This window comes from Emys orbicularis, chromosome 3 (assembly GCF_028017835.1).
Source record: "Emys orbicularis isolate rEmyOrb1 chromosome 3, rEmyOrb1.hap1, whole genome shotgun sequence".
In the NCBI taxonomy this organism is placed as follows: Eukaryota; Metazoa; Chordata; order Testudines; family Emydidae; genus Emys; species Emys orbicularis.
In genome coordinates, this window is record NC_088685.1 from 87,979,338 (window position 1) to 87,994,122 (window position 14,785).

The 14,785-nt window shown below is 51.6% G+C and overlaps 1 protein-coding gene across 1 annotated transcript in view; it reads right to left on the minus strand.

Annotated features, from left to right (window-relative positions):
- The window catches only part of REV3L (REV3 like, DNA directed polymerase zeta catalytic subunit), a 263,253-nt gene continuing 248,468 nt past the window's right edge, over positions 1-14,785 (minus strand). Inside the window, exon 32 of the mRNA XM_065401417.1 lies at positions 1-1,103. Within this exon, the coding sequence (XP_065257489.1) occupies positions 963-1,103 (141 nt within the window). The 3' untranslated portion in view covers positions 1-962. The remainder of the gene's footprint in view (positions 1,104-14,785) is intronic.

Consider the following 14,785-nt stretch of genomic DNA (forward strand, 5'->3'; position numbering starts at 1 on the left):
TAAAACAAAATGATTTCCAGTTTAGAAAACAATGCACTGACCACATAATTCCTTTTTCATTTTATACAGTTATACAAATATTCTAAATACACATTTTGTCAAGATGATGGCAAATAAGATTTAACTGTACAGTACATGAGGAAAGAAAATATTTTAAGCATATTTAGAAGCAATAGAAATGTCTATACAAAAGAAGCAAAAATGGAATAAAATTTCTTATATTTAAAGTATTGCAACAGTCCCACGGGTTTGTAACAAAAATGTCTTTGCACAGTTCCTCACAATGCCCCATTAATAGCTAAAGCAAGACAGCAATTTATAGAAAATAATGTTTAAAAATGCTACACAATACTACTGTTTGCACAGTTTGATCAAAATAACAAATCTACTTGGAATCAAGCAAAACTTAGGAGGAAATATACCAACAAACTTTAAAATTATCTGTATAAAATTCATTGCACATTATTTTACTCAGTTGTTTGAAAAGTAAAAAAGTGTATTTACAAAATATTTCGCAGACAAAATTATAAAGTGAATGAATAATATATCTATAAGTAACACGTCTTGATACTGACAGTTCAAGAACACACACTAATGGTTTCATTGTTTCAAGAGGTTTTCAGTGCTCCTTCCACAGCAAACCACTGGGAAGTAAACTTGACTTCTACTTTGAAATGGATTTACAAGATGTTACACATAGCTATTTCAACATCTGCATTATAAAACAGTATGTTAAAAAGGTGAGAGAATGAAGGAATTTATACATCTTAAAAAGTGAATAGATCAGTAAGTGTATTTCTCATTTAGTTAAGATAATTGTTCCATTATTCTTCAGATAGTAAACCAACAGCTAAAATGGAAATCTTGGACTAGATGAACATTGAAAAAGCACCATGCACAACAGTTTTAGTGTAGTAAACACTGAAAAAAAATAGCACCTGGAATCTTGTAACACAGATCATTTAAAACTGGTCGAGTAGTTGTCGGAGATATGGTGCCTTTGATAACTCTCGGGTCACTCTGGATAGCTTGAAAAGTACTGGACAGTTCAGAGAAACACACTGGATCTGTCGATCAAAGCAACCTGTACAGTTCTTGCATATCTAGATATATTAAAAAAGGAAAACAGCTTTTTTTAAATTACATTTCATAATAAAGGACTATTATAAATCAAGCATAAATAAGACTCATGAATCTTTTCCTTTTAAGTGAATTTAGTTCCAATTACCAGCCTAAAGTCCAATCAACAGAACAGGTAAAGCTCTGTCAGTGGAAGATGCCCCACAACATTGTTCAATTTTGAGCAGAGGAATCAAGTGACAGTTGCAGTCCCAATGCTACCATACTGTCTCCAGGGCCGGCTCCAGGCACCAGCCCACCAAGCTTGTGCTTGGGGCGGCACCTGGAGGGGGGCGGCACGGCGCTCCAGCCGCCGGGGAGAGCGGGGCCACGGCCGGGCTCGCCGCCCTCCCCCCCGGCGCCCTCCCCCCGGCCGCCGGGGGGGGAGAGCGGAGAGCCCCGGCTGGGGCTCGCCGCCCTGCCCCCTGCGCTCTGGCCGCCGGGGGGAGAGCCAAGCCCCAGCCGGGGCTCGCCGCCCTCCCCCCCGGCGCCCTCCCCCCGGCTCGCCGCCCTCCTCCCAGGGCTCCGGTCGCCCTCACCCCCGGCGCCCTCCCGCCGGGGGGAGAGCGGAGCCCTCGCCGGGGCTCGCCGCCCTCCTCCCAGGGCTCCGGCTGCCCTCCCCCCCGGCCGCCGGGGGGAGAGCGGAGCCCCCGGGGCTCCGGCCGCCCTCCCCCCCCCCCCGTGCGGGGGGGGTGGGGGGGGGGCGGCCGGAGGCTTTTTTGCCTGGGGCGGCAAAAAAGCCAGAGCCGGCCCTGACTGTCTCTTCTGAAACTGTCCAAATGTCAATTGTGACAGTGGTGTCTGGGATGTGGACATCATCCAGTGTGAACTGGACTGAGACCAACAACTAGTTACACAGCTCATTTTCAGTCTCATTTCCCAAATTTTACTACCATCTGGTGGTAAATGGGAGAAATCAGTCAAATACATTACAAATTACTTTCAAAATATTAGGATATGATTATTGTATTTATGATTAAAAATTGCTCTTTAACAGTGGGGACTTAAACAATATTGGAAATCAAAGGTATTTCAAGCCATGATCATATGTAAACAAGTATCTACCCTTTTTAATGTTTTGCTGCGTGAATTACTTATGTAATCTGAGATATTTGGTTGAACAAAGCTGTAGCAATAGGGGCAAACTGCCATGGTACAGCCATACGATCTCTAATGCTCCAATTGCAAATCTTAACACACTCACCACTCTGTTCCTTTTAGTTCTAACCCTTTAGTTCTAACCCCTTTTCCTCTTCTGCCCTTCTGAAGATCTCCTAAACCTGTTTCCAATTACACTTCAGTTTCCTTTTATGTTTGATCCTTACTGCATTCACATCTGACTCTGCATAGTTTAAACAACTTTAAAAATCAAAGGGAAGCAACTTCCTCCATTCCTAAAAATCTGTTCAACTCCGTGTCTCCAGTATCATCAAGCCCAAGCAGTAAAAAATATTGTGACTTAGCACCCCCACACCCATGAAATTCTAAAAAATAATAAATGTGGGTTCTTTTTTATTTGTCTTCTGGTTTTTGAGCCTCTAGAATTAATGTTTAAAGCTTTTATCTATAACCTCAAGAGCTAAAAACTTAAAATTTTGTTTTAAAAAAAGCTGAGATTCTCACATAATCAAAGGACTCCAGGAGGAGGGGCTTAAGCAAAACACCAAATATTGCAAAACTCACAATAAAATCTCAAAAGTTGGTAAAACTGGGTCTACTACAATTCAACAGTGATAGCAGCAGGTGGGACAAAGTGATGAGCCCCTATGTTACTTGGTTCTGAATTCTCCCAGAAGTCAATTAAGTGCTTTTACACAGAACATACAGAGGACTAGATTTTTCAATCAATCCTATTGGAACTGAGAACCAGCAACCCACTCAGGCAAGTGTGCATTAGTGCTCAAGTTCTGAGGAAGGGAAGGTAAAACTACTACAGAAACAGCTGTAAATTAGCTGACTCAGGACATTCTTAATGTGATTTTCAAATACAGCATTCATGTGAATCCTTAGAGACCATGACATGAACTTAAGTTAGATCCTGTTTGTTCTAGACCTTCAACTGTATTAAATAGTTTTTAAGATGGTCCACACTAGTTCTTTATAAACACAATTTAATTGAACTGTGGGCAAGGGACCAAACTGTTTAAAAAGTATTAAAGCCAGTTTCTAAATTCAGTTTAAGTATAGTTTGGATCCAGGCAAATGGTTTTTAAACTGAGTTTTATAAATTAGGCTAAGGTAGTTAAGATTCAGTGGAGCTCAGTTTTGCTGCTAGCTTTGCTATGTGTTTGTACCCTAGTGCTCAACTTTCAGCGCCTACAGACCTTTATGGTTAAAGTAAAAGGAATGCTCTCAAATAGGTACAAAATACCATCAAGGACCTTCCCTTCAAGGGAACCCAGGTTGTTTAGTGATGCCATAGAACAGTCCCATCATTCTCTTAAAGACTCCCACCAGACATAATAATTGTCTTTCCCTACCCGGATGATTGGCTCCTGAAAGGTCACTCATTTCTCAAGGTAGAGACAGCAACCAGCATAGTCCTATCTCTGTTCCTTCCACTCATTCGGCCTCCACCTTGTTGACTAATGTATGCTGGCTAGCATATAAATGTATATCATATTAATGATATGTATATGCACACCATATATCTAAGTATGCATTAGGCACTAATAACATTAAGCACAAATACTATAACAGTGATGTAGCCTAAACTGGCTTATACCATAATCCTGTTCACTTATGCTAAGTATCCTATAACTCCTTGCATTAGCTGAAGTAAACTTTGGCTTAAGTAAATAGGAAAACTGTCAGCATGAGCACATAGAACAGGGGTGGCCAAACTTCTGACCCACTGAGCTGCATACGACAATCTTCAGAAGTTCGAGAGCTGGGGCGTGCCTGTCGGGGCTCAGGGTTTCAGCCCCGCTCCTGCTGAAGCCCCAAGCCCCAGCAGGTGTGCACCACTGAGCTGAAGCCCTGAGCCCCTCCACCCTGCTAGGCAGAAGTCCCTACCCAGAGGTCCCAAGCTCTCCCCCACCTCCCACTCTGGTAGGTGGAGAATGGGGGGAGGGGGTTCCATGAGCGGCACTCTGTAAAAGATCTGCATGCGGCTCATGAGCCATGGTTTGGCTCCCCCTGACATATAATTATTTCCTCATAGCAACAGAAAGGGAGTTACCGTCACAAACCTATTTATCCTGGTATAGGCCTAGGTGGTATCTTCACTCCCCTTACTACCTGGAATGCATGTGCTCAGAACAAAAGAAAAAGGGGTACACCAAGGTACCAGAAACAAACAAGGTAAAACGCTGATTAATTGAATCCAGTTCCAAGTGACGTATCTAGTACCTTTTACTAGTAAACAAAGTAAGCTTTAGGGATGTAACTTTGAAGAGCACACCTTCTGCGTATGGTGAACCTAACACTGCTGCATAGGACTTCTCTTTGGAGACTGGTATCATATAGAACCTTTTTCCTGTACCATATTAATAAACCTGACTGACATCAGTTATTTGGTTTCTTGAGTATATTTCATAACAAAGTGTGGCCAAACAATTCAGTATACAATTTATCAACAGCCTCAACACGGGAAAGTCTACCTTCACACCCACTCAACAATTAGACTTCACTGGGGCCATTCTGGACTTCTCCGCTGCAAGAGTATACTTGCTCAAGGACATACTCTGGATGGGAGCCTCCCAGGGCATGCTGGAGGACTGTAGCCAAGAAGCTTAGTACATGACTACTGCTGTAGCCATGGAATGTGCAGCTACATTGGTGACATCAAGCTAAGCCTGGAGAGATGCCTTGGCAATTGTCTGGCCTTCTGTTAGGAGGGCTTGAAATTGTTCCCTTTGATCCTGTGGCGGGTTTTCAATAAAAGATAAAAACTTTGAATAGTTTGTAAAATCATATTTTGCCATCAGAGCTCATTAATTGGCTACCCTGAACTGCAGAGACGCTGAAGAGTAGTTCTTGTGCTCCAGAAGGTCCAGTCTTTTTACCTCTTTGTCAGAAGGCATTGAGTGGAGTCAGTGTTGCTTGTTCCAGTCATTAAGGGCCTCAACAACCAGGAAGTTGAGTGTAGTGTGGGAGAAAAAAAAAACTCCAAGCCTTTAGGTGGGATGTAGTATTTTTTGTCAACCCACTTACAGCTATGCACTATAGTAGCTGAAATTTGCTATACTGCACTTACTGGGGACAACAGAGCATTTAATTTTTGCCGAGGGTATGTCTGAAGAATGTCTAACAGGGAATGGTGGTGTTCTTGTATCTCCTCCAATTAAATTTGTAAGGTCTTTGCTATATGATTCATAAGGTCTTGAAAGGCACTGACATCACCGGCGTAAGACAGTGGGGGAGGCATGACAGTCTCATCTGGTAAGGCAGATTTGTGGGAAGAGAAGGTTACTTACTGTAGCTGGAGGTTCTTTGAGATGTGTGGTCCTTATCTAGATTCCAAACGTGGGTGTGCATGCGTGTCATGCACTGTAACTGTTCATAATAGTGTCCGTCGACCTGCGTGTATGTTTTGCGTCAGCCACTAGGCATATCAGAGGCTTTAAGAGGCCGTGCGGATCGACGCTGCTCCAATTCCCTCTTACCAGGCAGCAGCAGAGCCTGGAGCAGAGGGGATGGAGAGCAGGATTGGAATCCAGATAGGGACCACACATCTCGAAGAAAAGACGGTTACTCACCGTTGTAACTGTTGTTCTTCGAGATGTGTTGCTCATATCCATTCCAATTAGGTGTGCGCGCACCGCGTGCACGATCGTCGGAGAATTTTCTACCCTAGCAACACCCGGTGGGTCGGCTGTGGAGCCCCCTGGAGTGGCGCCTTCATGGCGCTGGATATATACCCCAGCCGACCCAGCGCCCCCTCAGTTCCTTCTTGCCGGCTACTCCGACAGTGGGGAAGGGGGACGGGTTTGGAATGGATATGAGCAACACATCTCGAAGAACAACAGTTACAACGGTGAGTAACCGTCTTTTCTTCTTTGAGTGCTTGCTCATATCGATTCCAATTAGGTGACTCCCAAGCCTTACCTAGGTGGTGGGGTCGGAGTGAGACATTGCTGTGTGCAAAACCGCTGACCCGAATGCAGCATCGTCTCTGGATTGCTGCACCAGTGCATAGTGAGCGGCGAATGTGTGGACTGACGACCAAACTGCAGCTCTACAAATGTCCTGGATCGGGACTTGAGCCAGGAAGGCAGTCGAGGAGGCCTGGGCCCTCGTGGAGTGAGCGGTGAGGCGCGGCGTCGGGACACCGGCCAGGTCGTAGCAAGCACGAATACAGGACGTGATCCAAGAGGACAGGCACTGTGAGGAGACCGGTGAGCCTTTCATCCGGTCGGCCACTGCAACGAAGAGTTGTGTCGTCTTCCTAAACGGCTTTGTACGGTCAATATAGAAAGCCAGGGCCCTGCGTACGTCCAAAGAATGCAAACACTGGTCTTGGCGAGTAGCGTGTGGCTTCGGATGGAAGACCGGGAGAAATATATCCTGGTTCACGTGAAAAGATGAGACTACCTTGGGAAGATAGGCAGGGTGGGGGTGAAGCTGCACCTTGTCCTTATGGAAAACAGTGTATGGGGGCTAGGACGTAAGCGCTCTGAGTTCAGAAACGCGCCGTGCTGAGGTGATGGCTACAAGGAAGGCTGTCTTCCAGGATAGGTACAGGAGTGAACAGGTAGCCAATGGCTCGAACGGAGGCCCTGTGAGCTTGGAAAGAACCAGGTTGAGGTCCCACGTCGGAACGGGCTGGCATTGCTGCGGGTACAGTCGGTCTAAGCCCTTGAGGAATCTAACGACCATCGGGTTAGAGAAGACCGAGGAAGCGAGTTCTCCTGGGTAGAACGCCGAAATAGCGGCGAGGTGAACCCTGATTGAAGATATCGCCAAGCCCTGTTGTTTTAGGGATAGGAGATATTCAAGTATGAGAGGAATAGGCGCCTGCAAGGGGGACGTGGCTCGCTGCTCGCACCAACAGGAGAACCGTTTCCACTTGGCTAAGTAAGTGGTCCGTGTAGAGGGCTTTCTACTTCCCAGCAGAATCTGCTGGACGGGCTGCGAGCATTGCCGCTCTGTCCGATTCAGCCATGGAGCATCCACGCCGTGAGGTGGAGCGATTGCAGGTCGGGGTGACATAGTCGGCCGTGGTCCTGAGAGATGAGATCTGGACACAATCGAAGCGTGATCGGTGTTTGAACCGATAGCTGCAACAGTGTGGTGTACCAGTGCTGCCTTGGCCAAGCTGGAGCGACTAGAATTACCCATGCCTGGTCTCTGCGGAGCTTGAGCAGTACCCTGTGGACCAGTGGAAATGGAGGGAAAGCGTAGAACAGGTGGTCTTTCCAGGTTAGAAGGAACGCGTCCGACAGAGAGCCCAGAGCTCGCCCTTGTAGGGAGCAGAATGCATGGCACTTCCTGTTGGCTCGAGATGCAAACAGGTCGACCAGGGGAAATCCCCACCTCTGGAAGACGGAATAGATGATGTCTGGGCGAATTGACCACTCGTGTGTCTGGAAGGACCTGCTGAGACGGTCCGCTAGTGTATTCTGGACTCCAGGAAGAAACGATGCCGTGAGATGTATCGAGTGGGCGATGCAGAAGTCCCACAGGCGAATGGCCTCTTGGCATAGAAGCGACGAGCGGGCTCCTCCTTGCTTGTTGATGTAAAACATGGCCGTGGTGTTGTCGGTGAGAACTAACACACAACGGCCCTGTAGGAGATTGAGAAATGCCTGGCATGCCAGGCGCACCGCCATCAGCTCTCGAACATTGATGTGCAGGGCTAGTTGGGGTGCGGTCCACAGGCCCTGGGTATGGTGCTCCCCGAGGTGAGCGCCCCATCCTAGAGATGAAGCGTCTGTGACCAGGTGCAGGGAGGGTTGTGGGGCGTGAAACGGCACTCCTGCGCAAACCGCCTTGTGATCCAGCCACCAGGTGAGGGAGGTCAAGACCGAGCTCGGAACCGTGACCACCATGTTTAGGTTGTCCCGATGAGGACGGTACACCGATGATACCCAGGCCTGAAGTGGGCGAAGCCGCAGTCTGGCATGCCTGGTTACGTAAGTGCAAGAGGCCACATGACCCAACAGGGCAAGGCACGTCCTTATTGTGGTAATCGGAAAGGCCCTGAGCCCTCGAATGACGCTTGTGACGGTATGAAAGCGATTGTCTGGTAGAATAGCTGGGGCACGTCTGGAGTCTAGGACTGCTCCAATAAATTCTAACCTCTGGGTTGGCTCTAGAGTGGACTTCTCTTTGTTGAGTAGAATGCCCAACTCGTGGAATGTTTGTATTATTATGTGGACGTGAGCTTGAACTTGGTCTCTGGTGCGGCCGCGTACCAGCCAGTCGTCTAAGTACGGGAACACCTGTATCCCTTGTCGACGAAGGTATGCTGCCACGACCGCCATACATTTTGTGAACACTCTGGGAGCCGAGAACAAGCCGAAGGGAAGGACTGCAAATTGGTAGTGCACCTTGTTTACCACAAATCGCAGGAAGCGCCTGTGAGGCGGATAGATCGCTATATGAAAATATGCGTCCTTCATGTCGAGGGCGGCGAACCAGTCTCCAGGATCCAGGGAAGGGATAATGGTCCCCAATGATACCATGCGGAACTTCAACTTTACTATGAATTTGTTGAGTCCGCGTAAGTCTAAGATGGGTCGCAGACCCCCTTTTGACTTGGGGATCAGGAAGTAGCGGGAATAAAAACCCCTGCCCCTTAACTCTGGCGGAACCTCCTCTATGGCCCCCATAGAGAGGAGCCCAAAAACCTCCTGTGTAAGGAGATGCTCGTGAGAAGGGTCCCCTGAAGAGGGACGGGGAGGAGGGTGGGGGATGGGGGGACGAAGAAAACTGGAGAGCGTATCCCCTCTCCACCGTGCGAAGGACCCAACGGTCCGAGGTTATAAGGGACCAAGCACGGTGGAAACGGGAGAGGCAATCCCGAAAGGAGGGAGCTGGATCCTGGGTAGTGGCTGGGGCGCCGTCCTCGACCGCACCTTCAAAAGTTCTGCCTAGGGCCTGAAGGTGGCCTAGGCGGCCCCTGGTTCTGACCGGGTTGAGGGCCGGTCGACCTTCGCCTACCACCTCGGCCCCGCCTTCTGGCGAAGTCCTGTCTCGGACGAGGCGGGGGAGGGTAGAACCTTTGAGGCTGGGGCCTAAAGGGTCTGCGCTGGGGCCCTGGGACATGCATCCCCAGGGAGCGCATGATCGTTCTCGAGTCCTTGAGGCTCTGCAGCCGAGAGTCCTTCTTCTCTGAGAACAGCCCGTGGCCCTCAAAGGGTAAATCCTGCAGGGTCTGCTGCAGTTCCGGCGGCAAGCCCGAGACCTGGAGCCAGGAGACTCGCCGCATGGCGATACCTGAGGCCAGCGTCCTCGCGGCCGAGTCCGCTATGTCCAAGGAGGCCTGTAAGGAGGTCCGTGCCACCTTCTTACCCTCCTCCACTAAGGCCCCGAACTCTTCCCTTGAGTCTTGGGAACCAACTCTTTAAATTTCCCCATAGAGTTCCAGGAATTAAAGTTGTAGCGGCTCAAGAGCGCCTGCTGGTTAGCCACTCTGAGTTGTAGCCCTCCCGCTGAATACACCTTACGCCCAAACAAATCGAAGCGCTTAGCGTCCTTCGATTTGGGCGCTGCAGCCTGCTGGCCGTGACGCTCCCGTGCGTTCACCGATGACACCACTAGTGAACACGGTTGGGGATGAGTATATAGGTACTCGTAGTCCTTGGACAGGACAAAGTACTTCCTTTCCACCCCTCTGGCTGTGGGTGGAATAGAGGCAGGAGTTTGCCATATTGTAGTGGCATTAGCCTGAATCATGCGTATCAGAGGTAATGCCACCCTGGATGGGGCATCAGCCGAGAGGATGCTCACCACCGGGTCCTGTACCTCTACTATCTCCTCCGCCTGGAGATCCATATTACACGCCACCCTACGTAATAGGTCCTGGTGGGCACGAAGATCTATCGGGGGCGGACCTGTGGCGGTTGTGCCCGCCACCGCCTCATCTGGGGAAGATGAGGAGGATGCCTCAGGTGGCAAGGGGTCTAATGGCGGGTCCTGCTCCAGGGGTCCCTGAAGCGGAGCATCGCCTGCCCCTGGGTCCAGGGCCTCAGGTGGTGTAGGCACGGGAGCCTCCATGCCCCCTGGGGGAGGGCGGGAGATAGTGGCCTCCGGGACCCTGGGCTCAGAGCGTGCCGAGCGAGAGGCTGATGGTGGAGCCCCCTGCGCCTGGTGATACGCCCACGGGGTCCAGAACGACCAGTGCGTAGGTCCCTGTGCAGGGTCCTCTGCCACCTCCTGCCAGTGGCCCAAGTCAGCCGCAGCAGCCTGACCCTGAGGAGGGTATGCCGATCTGGAGGCCCCATCGGAGGAACGAGATGCTGATCTCGAGGGCCAAGGTGGTGCCGAACGCGTCGAAATCGGCTCAGGATGATACGGTGCCGATCGGTGCCGGTCCTGAGGTGATCGGTCCCTGCGCGGTGCCGGTGAGCGGTACCGGGATCGGTGCCGGTGGCCATGCTGGTGCCGAGATCCGGATCTTGACCTAGACGACGACGACCGCGAGTAGACCTGGTACCGGGAGTGGCCCCTCGAACTCGAGCGGCGCTCGTACCGGTGCCGAGAACTACGTCTGGAGTCCGATCGGTACCGATGATCGTGACGGTGCCGAGACGTAGAGCGGTGCCGCGAAGATGATCTTGGCCGCGAGTACGACCGGTGCCGAGGCGATAGTCGGCGCCGGGACTGCGAGCGGCGTCGGGACCTGCTCCGAGACCTGGAGCGGTGCCGTGAGGCCACGTCCGGAGACGGCGGGCGCACCAGGGCAGGCTTGCCCCTGGATTGTACTGCGCGAGGAGCCAACGGTGCCGGAGGTTGGGGCGGTGCCGGCTCCGTGAGAGCAATAAGGTCTCTCGCCGTCGCGAAGGTCTCTGGGGTGGAAGGAAGACAAGGCTCCACCGCCGACCGAGATGGTGATTCAGTCCGCACCGGACTCAACGGCCGCGGTGCCGGAGTCGACGGTGTAGCAGGCACTTGATTCTGGCGGTCCAAAGGCGGACGCGGCTCTACCCCCGGCACCGGGGGAGCTGGCGTCTTCAGGACAGCAGTCTCCTGCGCCTTGCAGGACTTCTTGTGTCCCGGAGACAGGGACCGGCGCCGAGGCCCCTGTGGCGGGCGCGGTGCCGAAGGAGGCCGGTGCCGTGAGGCCTTGTCCGATTCTGCCCGCGGTGCAGTACCGGTCGGTGCCGCAGGGGCGCTGCGCACCGAGGCGCTCGGTGCCGGGGCAGGGCGCGCCGAGGGAGGATCCGGGCTAAGTGCCGCCTCCATGAGGAGCTGCCTAAGCCTAAAGTCCCGCTCCTTTTTGGTTCTCGGTCTGAAGGCCTTAGAGATCTTACACTTATCTGTCTGATGGGACTCTCCGAGACACTTCAGACACGAGTCGTGCGGATCACTCGTAGGCATAGGCTTAGCGCAGGATGCGCACGGCTTAAAGCGAGGAGCCTTGGGCATGAGCCCGGCTATGCGCCGGGGGGAAAAGGGGGGAGAACAACCCCCTTAACTCCCGCTAAATATTTACAACTATTAAAAACTAAAATGAATAACTATCTAACACTATACAACAACTATAACTACAACTATCTACAGCGATAACAGGATAAGCTAGGGAGAGTGGAGAACAGCTATGCCGCGCTCCACAGTTCCAACTACCGTCAGGGGCGGTAAGAAGGAACTGAGGGGGCGCTGGATCGGCTGGGGTATATATCCAGTGCCATGAAGGCGCCACTCCAGGGGGCTCCACAGCCGACCCACCGGGTGTTGCTAGGGTAGAAAATTCTCCGACGATCGTGCACGCGGCGCGCGCACACCTAATTGGAATCGATATGAGCAAGCACTCGAAGAAGAACCTCCAGTTACAGTAAGCAACCTTCTCTTCTTTGAGTGATGGTCCCTATGTGGATTCCAAACATGGGAGAATAGTGAGCAGTACTAAGTGTGGAGGGGGGGCACAAAGGCTCTCCAGAAGTAACAGTCTGAAGGACAGCTTGGCCAACAGCTGCATCTGCGGCAGGAGCAAGGGCATAATGGTCGGTAAAGGTAGGGATGGAGGACCAAGTGGTCACCCGGCAAATGTCCTGCCAGGGGATGTATGCAAGGAAAGCCGACATGGCGGCATGAGCCTGCATGGAGTGGGCTGTGACCCCTGGTGGGGGAGGGGATGCCAGAGAGCACGTAACAGTCTGCAATGCAGTGGGAGAGACGTTGCATGGAAAGAGCATGGTCGTGACAGTGGTTGGTGATGGCGATGAAGAGACGAGCGGAGGTGCAGAAGGTATGGATGCGCTGGAGGTTAAAGGCTAGCACCCAATGTACATCGAGGGAGTGCAGCGTGCATTCCCTGGTGGAGGCGTGTGGTTTAGGATAGATGATAGGTAAGTGTATGCACTGGTTGAGGTGGAATGAGGAGACCAATTTGGGATGAAGGCATAGGGAGACAGTGAAGGGCAGGTCTGCCATCATGGCTGCCAGTTCGCTGACGCGTCATGCAGAGGTGATGGCAACCAAGAAGATCATCTTCATAGAAGTGAGCAAGGGAGCAGGTCAACAGGGATTCAAAGGGTGGCTTAGTGATGGTGGAGAGAAAAAGATTGAGGTTCCAGGCAGGGGCAGGTTTCCACACCGAGGGAAAAGCATTGAGGAGACCGCAGAGGAAGTGGGTGGTAGATGGATGCGTGAAAATGGAGAACCCATCTACAGGTGGAAGGAAGGCACTGAGTGCCACCAGGTGGACGTGAATGGAGGAGTGAGCAAGGCCTGAGCGACAGAGCTGGAGAAGGTAATCCAGGAGAACCGGAATGGAGACAGAGTCCGGGGAAAGGTTGTGGCAGTATGCCCAGGGACTAAAGTAGCGCTACTTGGTGTGGTAGCAAGTATGGGTAGATTGGACATTTACTGTGCATGCGGATGTCACGTACGGGGGCAGAACATGCAGCATCTATGCATGAGCCTCATCCGAATAGCATGCTGTGAATTGGAGAGGACTGGGATTGGGGTGTTCGAGGCGGCTGTGGGCTTGTGTAAGGAGATCAGGGAGCAGGGGAAGGTGAATCAGGGAATGAGTGGAGGGATGAAGGAGGTCTGGAAACTAATACTGGCGGGGCCAAGCAGGGGCCACAAGAAGAACCATCACCTGATCCTGGCAAATTTTGTGCAGGGCCTAGGGGAGCAGGGGAATGGGCAGGAAAGTGAAATGGAGCTTGTTGGTACAGGGCATCTCCCTGTGAGCTGGACCGAGGGCTCCCCCAGAGTAGAAGAGGGGAAGTTTGTGATTGGTCACTGTGGTGAAGAGCTCCCTTTGAGGCGTGCCCGACTAGCAAAAGATGGAGGGGAGCGTGGGGTTGTGGAGTTTCCACTCATGATTCGCATGGAAGGAGTGACTGAGCTGGTCCGCAAGGGAGTTGCTCACACTGGGAAGATGTACAGCATGGAAAGAGATGTCATGCCGGAGGCACCAGTTCCAAAGGAGGATGGCCTCCATGCAGAGGGACTGGCTCCGCCCTGCTTGTTGACATAGATGACAGCCACCATGTTGTTGGATAACACTTAAGACATGGCAGTCATGGAGAAGTGTCAGAAAGGCCCAGCAAGCAAAGTGGATGGCACGTGATCTTGCCTCAACTGTGGGTGAACAGGGCCAGATAACCGCCAAAAGTAATCGGTAGTGGAATCTGAAGAACGGAGTAGGGTTCGTGGTTCTTGTGGAAAGAGTCAAAAACTTTGTCTGGGGGTTCATTGCAGAAGGGAAGACGTGGCTGAGATAGAGGCAGTGGAATGTTGTGGATGTTGCAAGCGAGGATGGAGGTGAGAGGGCTCAGGTTGGTGCTGTGGATAGAGCTGATAGGAGGTGTGGGGATGGAGTTGGAAAGATGACCAGTGCTACCTGCAAGTAGGGGCAGGGTTATAGAGGCCCAGCAATTGAAGGGTGATCTGAGAATCCTTAAGGGAATGGAGGGATTCATCAGTTTTATCACTGAAGAACTTTGGTTGTCAAAAAGGAGGTCCTCAAGTGTAGTTTGGACCTCCTTCGGGGAAACCGCTGGACTGCAGCCAGGAGTCATGGTGGAGGACTAGTCCGGAAGCCAGTGAGCAGAAGCGTCGACCATGGCCTGAAGCAGGGCCGGCTCCAGCATTTCTGCCGCCCCAAGCAAAAAAAAAAAAAAAAAAAAAAAGCCACGATCGCGATTGGCGGCAGCAATTGGGGAAAAAAAAAAAAAGCCGCGATCGGCGGCGGCAGTTCGGCGTTAGGTCCTTCGCTCCTAGAGGGAGTGCGGGACCTGCCGCCCCCGAATTGCCGCAGGTGCCGCTCCTCTCCCTTGGCCGCCCCAAGCACCTGCTTGTTAAGCTGGTGCCTGGAGCCGGCCCTGGCCTGAAGGGCCACCTTGGGCGACTAATTTTCCCTCCTCCGTGAGGCATTGGAAATCCTGATGCTTATCAGGGGCCAGGAAGGCTTGGAAGTCTGCAATCTTAGTATAGGAAAGAAAGTCGTATTTTGCAAGAATGGCCTGGTAACTGGCAATGCGGAACTGGAGGCCCGCAGAGGAACTTCTTAGCTGTCTGGTCTGGGGGCGGGGTGTGTGGAACGAAG